The sequence below is a fragment of the Gymnoscopelus microlampas genome, assembly GCF_963454915.1.
Source record: "Gymnoscopelus microlampas genome assembly, chromosome: 9".
Classification (NCBI taxonomy): Eukaryota; Metazoa; Chordata; class Actinopteri; order Myctophiformes; family Myctophidae; genus Gymnoscopelus; species Gymnoscopelus microlampas.
This window is the reverse complement of record NC_139946.1, coordinates 8,894,530-8,904,828: the sequence shown is the minus strand read 5'-3', so window position 1 is coordinate 8,904,828 and position 10,299 is coordinate 8,894,530. Positions and strand designations below refer to the sequence as shown.

The following is a 10,299-nucleotide window of genomic DNA, read 5'->3' as shown; positions in this document are numbered from 1 at the left end:
TTGTCAATGGTGGATGGATAGTCAACCGATCGCTCTTGAAACATCAACATTGTAACCCGGGAAAAGGGCACCTTAGAGGCGGGTAGCTTCCCTGTCTGACCAGGAGGACTGATCTGTTGCCAGGAGGACGATCAAGACTCCACTAAACGCACAATGATCAGTGCAGGTTGCTAACAAAGTAGCTCATCTGTATACTAACACATTAGCTCGGTAACATTAGCCTGCTAAGTTAGCAGTAAGACCTATACAAAGACAGTGGGGGGTATAAAGTAGTCCAACGAAGTTTGGTTTTCCTCATCATGAAGGCGTCGTGTTGATTATGGACAATTAAAGGAGATCGGATCGTTGGCCTAAAAGGTAACGTTGTGTTGTATTTATTTAACATCAATCGTTTGAAGTTGGATCTAACAATACTGAGGCAGCTAATGTTCGTGTTGGCTAGCGAGTGGCTGGGAGTGGGACTACTCCCTTCAGTACAATGCGACAATCTGACGAAATAAAGTTTAGTTTAAGGGCCGATTACGTGGCTATAGCACTTGGAACGTATTTATGTTATACATCATACACATAGCAGCTAAATGATCGTCTAACTTAATACAGCGGAGTCGGGTGCATCATCCATAATCACTTATGTATGTTACACCGGTAAAACTTAACTGTAAGTTCATGTCAGGAAATGGGTCTGTCTGTTATCTGAAAGAGACATTATTTACAGTCTTTACTGTTTCAATGCGGTTTGTTGGCGATTATAAAGCAGTAATAATGTAACTCCAAGCCGACGACTGGAGGGTAACATTAAGATTGTCTGCTAGCGTTGCTATAGCTACTCAAATGGGTGTTTTGTTCTCCTCTGTGTTATAATGAAACAAATAACTGTTGACTTAGTAATGTGACCGAAACCACTTTTCAACTAAGGCGTTTTGTTAAATGTATATATGTTTTTGTTTCCATGTATAAAGTTACCGTCCCCCTCCTATCATAAAATAGCTAGCGTCAGCTTTTCCTGTTGGTCAGATGACAGTTTCTTGTTGCTTGGAAGTGATCTAACAGTCCAAACGGGATGTGTGATTTTACACTTGAGCAGTGGTGGAAAAAGTACTCACATTTTTTACTTTTAGTAAAAGTATCAATATTGCAATGTAGAAATACTCTGTTACAAGTAAAAGGCCTGTATTCAAAATGTTGAGTAAAAGTACAAAAGTATTGGCATCAAAATAGACTTGAAGTATCAAAAGTTAAAATACTAAAATGTTTGAAAATAGCAGATCTACAAGCTCCCAACGCGTTGCGATTGTGAGCTTGTATGTATGAAATAGGGCTAAAGTGGTTAATATATGTTTTATAATATAATCATTTATATCTGCATAGTAACTAAAGTTTTCAGATAATTGTAGTGGAGTAAAAGTTCAATATTTGCCTCTGAGATGTAGTGGAGATTAAGTATAGAAAATGGGAAATACTCCAGTAAAGTAAAAATATCTCAAAATTGTACTTAAGTACAGTACTAGAGTAAATGTACTTAGTTACTTTACACAACTGACTTTGAGTGCGGAAGGTCATCGATAATGCTAGCTCCAATCGGAACCTCACCCTCCGCTGTATAGCTCCGAGATGAGGTTCCATATCGTTCTCTGCCGTTCGGCTGAAAAATGTCCGCACATTTGCCACTTTACATGTTTCTTACCCCTTTCTGCACATCGTATCCAAAAAGTAAAGGTGTTCTGAAATGATCACAGATGTTTGAAATTTTAACTCACCATAAAATCTAACAAACGAGTTGAAAAAAGCACTTTATTCGCCTCTCTCCTCCGCCGGTTACATGTTTTTAAGACATTGCGCAAGAGTTGCGCCCATAGAGATAACATTACTGATTACCCTACTGGTCAAATGTTGAATTGCATCTTCTAATGCATAATATTATTGAACCGGCTCAGGAGAGAAGCGATTTAAACACTTTTTTCAACTCGTTTGTTAGATTTTATGGTGAGTTAAAATTTCAAACATCTGTGATCATTTCAGAATACCTTTACTTTTTGGATACGATGTGCAGAAAGGGGTAAGAAACATGTAAAGTGGCAAATGTGCGGACATTTTTCAGCCGAACGGCAGAGAACGATATAGGACCTCATCTCGGAGCTACATAGCGGAGGGAGAGGTACTATATGGGGCTACGATAATGCCAGCTCTGGTATAATGGATGTCCAATACAATCAAGAGTCAGTGTGGGTCTGGATGTTGATAGTGGGGCTTTTCAGAAGTTCCTCTAACTCGGGGCAGAATGGTTCTAATTCTTCTCTTAACTGTTGGCTTGACATGATCACCTGCGTCATACGTTTGTTATGAGCCAGCCGGCATGACGTGGAAAGGAATGACTGGAGTGTGAAATATGAGCTGTCTGAGCAATCCCTGTATTTCCCCCGAAAACGCAGATAAAATACCTAAAAAAGCAAGGTGAGAAAAATTGACACACTGCTTGTCTCAAGAGGCAAATGCACCAGTCAGAACAAAATCAACCCCATTGTTTCATGACTCTTGAGGTTCTGGTTGCATCATCAAAGACCAGGGTAGGTAGGTCTAACCTGACCGGTATCTTAGGTAAACATCACATGCTTGGCATGTGTCTGACTCCTCTCCTGCTCATCTTCCCACATGGAAATCTTCAGAGGAATTTGCTGCTGCTGAACCGGTTTTAAATGGCAGGATATCTGCCTACCGTCAGCAGCCTGACATTTAAGATGAATTATTTATTCAGCTTCTAGTCAGTTCAGAATTATGCAAAATGCCAACTTGTCATGTAGGCTATGGCAGGGGTTGGCACTAACGGTTGCCCGACTGCCCGTGGCAAGTAAATAAAACGTTCGGGCAAGTGAAGTTTGCTTTCAGGTTGCCTGACGGGCAAGTGCGTTCCATCTACATGAACTATTATTGGCTATTTATGAAGAACAATGCTACCTTTTTACAACTAGCAGTTGCACTCATTCAGGTTTTTCCCCACTCTGCAGTTATCGATTGGATTCAACATTCAATTGTTCTACAAGCGCAAATTATACCTATCATTTTATAATGGCCGATTTACTTTTGGGCAAATGGGCATGACCTGTACTTGCCCGATAGGCAAGTGCCTTTGAGACCTTACTGTCAACCCCTGGGCTATGGGTTCTTGACATACTTCACATTTATGGGATTCAAACTGTCGTATCACAATGCATTGTGATCTTGTAGATCTGCTATTTCTGAAAATGTTTGGGGAAAAAATATGAGAGAAATATTATCGTCACAATATGGTATTATCCTCCCGATAAGATATTGAGGTATTTGGTAAAAAAATCTATATAGCCCAGACCTACTCTCAAGGGCTTTCACACATATTGCTAAGTGGTTTGCATGTACATAGCCCTTGTTATTTTATCTGGAAACTCTGTAAAGTCTGTGTGGCTTTTCTGGCTAAACTGGTTATTAATACATTGTAATTACTATTTTGCATTTGTGCATTATACAGTGGCTTCCTTTCTCTCTTTTTCATATTTTGGACTTTTGCCTGTTTGGTAATCCTTTCTTCCACCATTTTGTGGAATAAAGCATGACAGTGGATCCCAAGGGCGGCTACTGTTGGAGGTTGTGTGACATGTCTGCTGTGTGACCCTGTGCAGGTGAGCAGGAGAGATGAGGAGCAGCAAGACGGCTGAGGTATCTCTCAACAGCTCTTCTCAGCAGCCTTCTAGCCTGGACAATGTCAGAGGTGCATGGGACATCTACTCTGTTCTTCTCATTCTTTTGCGTAGTACTTCTCCTAGTGTCCACCCAACACATTATCATATTAAAAGTATTAAACAGATTATATTAGAATTAGTTGATTCAGGGGGAAGTTGTCGTAGAAAGAAGTTCCCTAACTCACATCCTCATTTATTTGTTTGTGTCGTTTCTTTCCCAGATCATACAGCTCCATGGAAAGGCCTGGCTCACTCCAAAGCTGCTGTAAGTACATTAGAGAGATGCTTTGCTTCCTAAGGTTTTCTTTGTTATATTAGTCAGCTTCCTACGGTGAATAGCCATTTTTGGGGGAGAAAGGATGTTCCGTTTGAAACAAATCTCTTGAGATGACGATTAGGTGATCGCTCTCCGTACTCCTCGTTCATAGCCTGATTTTTAACCCTCCTTCCAGTTGCGGCACATCGAGAACCGGCTTGAGGCAGCTCCAGGAACAGGGGTTTTCCTAGCCTCTGTTATGGACCACAAGAAGAGTTCCTCAGCCTCCAGGAAGGTCAGACGCAGAGGTAAGAGTACCTTAATTTAAAACCAGAAAATACAGAATGAGATATTGTATAATGTTTTAGCTAAAGCTCAAGCATTGGACATGTACACTATACAGAAAGCATTTTTTACATTTGCATATATTTTGAGTTTCTCATCGTGAGATTAAAACAACCATACTCCTACTTCAGATGGGCGACAAATGGATGATGTGGGAGGAGGGTCATCCAAATGGAGGGGGCGAGGACACCAGAGCCCAGAAAAGAGCAGTTCTCGCAGCCCACTGAGAAACACCACCCAGGACAGCAATGTCTGCAGAAACAACAGTGTGGAGTTCAGAGAGCCGCTGGCCTCCTACAGGTAAAACACTGAGGCCCTGCCGTGGACCATCCATCGCCTACCTCTGTTTGCAGTCTTAGATCTGTCACGTCAAGTAGTGTTTGTGCTTTGTCAGGAAGAAACTGAATTTATATAAATTACAGATAATTTCACTGCTGGATGTTTTTCCCCTTTGAATTATTGTGTCAATTGGCTATCTTTTTCTTTTTAGACTTCCTACAGCCAGAAGAGCTCTTTTAGACAAATAACAGTCTGGCCCTGAGGTTCTTTAGTACACAACACGTCTATTCACAGAACATATGCTCTTGACACCCCCCCACTTGAATAGCTTACGTGCCTCTGCAATAAGAGGTTTAACCACTTAAGCCCTATTTTTCATTGTACGATCGTATTGCACAGTGAAAATAGCTGATCTATAAGCTCACAATGCTTTGCACCGCAATACGTTGTGAGTTTATAGAATGGCTATTGCTTTCTGTTTTCAAGCATTTCTGAACATTTTTGCCTAAGTGGTTTAGCTGTGTTTTACTCAAGGATCATTGCAAAGCCTTCGACACAAGTATTCCCTTAGGCCTATTACTCAAAAGGGCAAATGTATTAAAAACATTTGGTATAACATTATTGTTTTAGATGGTTTTAATATCTATTGCTGCATGTATATGATTTATACATTTTAATTTTTTATATTAATTGCTCCAAATATTCCTTGTTGTCCATGGCTTTCTCAGTAATGTAGTGATGACGCCATACCTTGCACCACTGTTTACAAATATATAACCACAAGACTGACATTTTTTAACAAGCAATACCATTAACCTATATAGCTGTAGTTGAGCTCTTTAGATTGTGATAACACTGGTCACCTTTGTGTGCATGTCTATACTTATTGCTTCTCCACAGAATTGATTACGAAACAAAACGATACCAAAATGATTATATGTGATATCCACACACAAAAAAAGAATGGAATGTGATATCCACACACACAAAAAAATGGAATGTGCTTTAGTTTAGATCATTTGTCATTTTTTGTATTTGGTTTTGTTGATGGTATGCATGCACGTATGCAGTTAGTGTATCAGTAATGCAATCAGATTTCGAGTTACATCTATCAACAAACCATTTTTCTGTTGGTTTCATGAAAGTATTCATGCTGGTAATATTGGTGAAATCACTGCCATAATTGCGTGGCAAAAGCTAATTATATAATGCAGCATAAAGACTAGAAACCGAAAATTGAACCATCAAAGAAGTCATGAACCACAACTTCTCTATAATTGCAGCCATTAACAGAAACATGGCTTTTAGAAGACACAAAAAATAAAAAACTCTCTGTGACCACAGCTGTGCAAGTCCAGTGGCTGGAAATAAAATAAAACACACGTTTTTCGGATGCCCATCACCTTGTTCTCGTACAGAAAAGCTCTGTGTGAAATGGGGTAATATTTGATATTTAAAATCAGTTTATTGTAATATAAAGATTGAGATTCAACACAAGTTTGGATCATTCAGAAAAGTGACAGATGCACGTGTCCCCTGGATATATCGTCCACATATCCATTTGTACACGCTCAGATTGAAATACTTTACTGTGTGTGTGATTTGGTTCATCCTCTAGGGAAGCCACCCCTCCACCGCTTCCCCCCTCCCAGCCGGAGCCCCCCTACAGCCAGCAGTCCTACCCAGCCTCGGATCCCTCCCTCAGTCAGCTGGTCTACCAGAGAGACACCAGGGACAGACAGACGGACAGGGACCTGGACAGCACACACTCCTCGGCTCTGGAGAGCACCGAGGTTCGCTACCTCAACGACCGGCCGGCCCTGGACGCTTTGAGGACTGTGGCCCCGTCGCATACCACCGGGGGGAGAGCCGGCGAGGACGGCACGCCTAAAGCACACCTCACACATTGCACGAACAGCCAGGCGTCGGCCACGTCTGTAACTCCAGGCCCCCCCGTCGTAGACCACGCTGTGGGGGAGGGCTCGGCCTCCTCCAGCCCTGGTTCAGCCTCCCAGCGGCTGGAGAACCTGCGTCGACGCCAGCCCGATGATAAACTGGAGAAGCTGAAGGAGCGTATCCGCAAGCAGAGGGAACACCTGGAAGAGGCTGCCGGGAGAGACCGGCTGCTGAGCTCTCTGGATCAGCCTATACAGGGAGCTATGGGAGGCACCACCACTATGCCCACAGCGACAGTACGCAAAGTGGCAGCCGCACCACCCGCGCCCATATATAAAGGTAGTTTTGCTATTGTATTCAGCACATTTGCGTTTTGGTGTGTGACCTTTATGAATGTAACGCATGTGAATAACTTACTTGAGCAATGTTAGTTGATAGTTACACAGTGCAGTCAATGTAAAATATTCTTACAGTGACTTACAGTGCAGTGTAACTCTCCCTCATCTCTTCTATCAGGTTTCAACTGCAGCGAGACGAAGCTTCGGACTCCTGATGGGAAAGTGTGGAAGGAGGAGGAGTTCCACAACCTCAGCAGGGAAATCTATAGGGACCTGTCACGACAGCTTGCTGGTGAGCCTGCAGTACACACAGTTGTTAGGCTCATAGACCCCATTTAAGCATAATCCAGATTCATACTTCGTCATACGACGGTGTTGCATGCCGATAAGTGGAAATAAGGAGCTGGGCCTTTTTTTTGTTAGTTTATGTTGTGGTGTGTGCATATGCATATGAATGCAGTTTCAACTGCTGTTCAAACAGGCAGTTCGAATCTTGTCAGTTGCATGTTCCTGCTCTTCCAGCATAGCCTCCATATCTGTGTTTATGTGCACTTGTGCAGCTATAGTTGAAGGCAGTCAATGGAGAGGTGTGTGTGTGTGTGTGTGTGTGTGTGTGTGTGTGTGTGTGTGTGTGTGTGTGTGTGTGTGTGTGTGTGTGAGATAGAGAGATAATATGGATACATCTGGATATTACTCCAAGAGAGTATATGAAATGATGTTTAAGTGGTGTCTTACACACTTAATCTTCTTTCTACATACTAAACAGGCCTGCTGAGGATCCATTGTGTGACATCATGTAGTGGTTAATTTAGAGTACAGTCCTAGAGCAGAACAAACCCTATTTGAGCTCATAGAAGATAAACAGTAGACTGCACTGTTTTTCTTTTCATTAGACATAAAGTTTAACTAACATGTCAGGTTCTGCGATGTAAATATCCAGACTCTTATATGCATTCTTTTCCCTGCTCTGTCGCCTAGCCTGGGATTCTGGCAGGGATTTTCAAACTACACTAAAGAAGCATCTTACAGGATTGAAAATGACATCTTGTGTTTGTAAAGATGTGCACTGTTTTGGTTTTCAAAATTAAAAGGATTGAATGGAAACACTTCCAGACAGAAGCCTGAGTTCCAAGCCCCTATAACTCGGGAGACGTTATGTCCAGAACGCTAGGGCATTATGTGTGTGTGTGGTTAGGGTTTCTCTGCAGCACAGTTTCCAGGCATGTTGCCACAACCACGGCATAGCAGCAGCACTGGTGTCTTTCACATACGCACAGGGATCTCATTTTCCTAGAATGTTCTCTGTCCTTGTGTTATCCCACTTGGATCTCTGTAAGCTCCCGGACTTTGCTGTTGGCTGATTTCTCCCACCATCCTTACTCATACTTGATATAAATAAGTATTGTAGAATCAGATGATCGGTCAGGAATGGGATTCAGTTATGACTAATGAGAATGAAAAACTTTGCCACGAATTTAAGTGTGTGTGTGTGTGTGTGATAATTATAACAACAATATATAATTGTTATTATTTTACTTTAATTGTTTAAATAGTTTTTGCCAAAATTGATAATTGTACCCATTAAACTAATATTATTTACTGACAGTATTCTGTACATCAGCCAACTGTGCAAACAAATGCTGCAGTGTAAATCTATTGGCAGAGTTTCTTATTCAAGAGTTGAACATGCCAGTTGTTGCGTTAGCATTTACCGGTACTCTTCCTACACATCACACAAAGCTTATGTGTCTTATCCAATTGCTGTCGGTTAATTTAAGCTGTTTATAAACGCGCTACTGTATATAAAAAAACGTATTTGTCATCCATTGGTCTAAGTTTCTTCTACTGCACCCTGTGGCTCATTTCCTGTGTGTGCGTGTGTTGTTGGTTTTGTTTTGTGTACAGAGAGTACCAGATCCAGGCAACAGCAGCAGAGGGACCAGAGGCCAGAAGATGCGTCCAAAGAGAGAAGGCCTCCGAAACCTGTCAGGAAGGTCCATAAAGCTGCTCCTGTCTCAGACCCAGACACCAAACAAGGTAGAATTTCCCCTTTTATTTTATTTGTATCATCCTCTTTCATTGTCCCCGTTAAGCCTGCAGCATACTGCAAACAACGCAGAATTTCTTTCTGTATACACTGTTGAATGGTGATTTTACCTAAGATCTTCGCTGTTTGTTTACAGCAGCGTCCAACGTGCATTGACATCATTTGTCTTGGAGATTTCACTGTTTCTGGTTCCATTAATTCATTGCCATCTGGTTGTGTTTGTAGTTTCTCAGAGAGGGATTATAGAAGTTCATATCTTAAGACAACCTTTCTCCATGAGTGCATGCATGAGTGTCTGACCAATCTCTCGTGATGTTCGGCTAGTAAACATCTTGTAGGTGTAAGAACTGCCGAACCAAACGCTGCCAAGGCACTGACCAAGTTCTTATGACATCGTTGTGTTCTTATTGACCTGCGGAAGTCGGACTATGCTGCAGCCTTCACCCCCCCTTATCTCACCTCACTCAGTAACACTTTTGCTCTTTCTCTCTCTCTATCTCTCTCTCTCGATGCAATCATCGTTTGGCTGGTGGCATGTCGGCAATTTCACAGCCTGATGTCCATCCATTAACACCAAGAATCTCACTCCAGGGGAGACACAAACTGATAGCAGAGCTGGATGATAAATAACGTTTCCATCCAGCCTACCCAACCCATTTATAAATAAAATACAAAGAGGAGTAGTTTACACTCATCTCCAAAATAAGTCGGGTTTTGGGCTGTACTCAGAATTTGTCATGCTGTAACAGTTAGTCGATGCAGCAGTCAAGTGTCTTCATTTGGGTAGGGGAGATAAATCCAGTTTGCATTTAAAGGTACAGTACTATCTACGATCAAACACTGCGGCCAGCTCACTGCTTTGAATGGAGCGCTTCACTGCATGCTCAGTGAATCGTGAAGTTGTATTGGCCAAGGGGGACATGATTCCAGAAGCACCACAACACCTTTTAAAGACAAACTTTCCCCTTGGTGGAGGTCTGTGCTGTACTGAGCACATTTTCTAGTTCCGTTTTGTTGTCACATTCAATAGGGAACCCCTGTCAACACGGCGGTAGCTGTCCATCCACTCCATTGTACCATAACGCGCCGTGAGGGTTCCAATACCTGAACCAGAACCACCGCCGGCAGCTCAGGTCGTGTTTCTCCAAGGATAAACGTCCAGTATGTTTGACATGCTGATTGTGACTGGCAGAATAGAGGCAGCCTTATAGTGGAATGTAGAATGGCAACTGCTTGCTGCTTTAACCTGGTTGTAGTGGAGCCCTGACAGCTGAGAATACTGACCCTGGTACACTCAAAGAGATGTCCCTCAACGCACACATGCCAGACACATACTTGTGCACACACACATACTTGTGCACACACACATAAGCATATAGACACTTTCCCCTCTCTCTGTTGCTCTCTTTCGCACACACGCATGCATGC

At 42.3% G+C, this 10,299-nt stretch overlaps 1 protein-coding gene across 6 annotated transcripts in view; it reads left to right on the top strand.

Annotated features, from left to right (window-relative positions):
* Positions 1-10,299, top strand: part of cep350 (centrosomal protein 350) — a 46,306-nt gene continuing 36,007 nt past the window's right edge. For 5 of the 6 annotated variants that reach the window (XM_084065665.1, XM_084065663.1, XM_084065664.1 and 2 more), the window contains exons 1-8: positions 1-357; positions 3,651-3,739; positions 3,932-3,975; positions 4,163-4,274; positions 4,443-4,611; positions 6,209-6,825; positions 7,003-7,116; positions 8,730-8,861. In XM_084065665.1, the coding sequence (XP_083921791.1) occupies positions 3,664-3,739; positions 3,932-3,975; positions 4,163-4,274; positions 4,443-4,611; positions 6,209-6,825; positions 7,003-7,116; positions 8,730-8,861 (1,264 nt within the window). In that variant the 5' untranslated portion in view covers positions 1-357; positions 3,651-3,663. The remainder of the gene's footprint in view (positions 358-3,650; positions 3,740-3,931; positions 3,976-4,162; positions 4,275-4,442; positions 4,612-6,208; positions 6,826-7,002; positions 7,117-8,729; positions 8,862-10,299) is intronic. The other variant, XM_084065662.1, reaches the window with a different exon arrangement.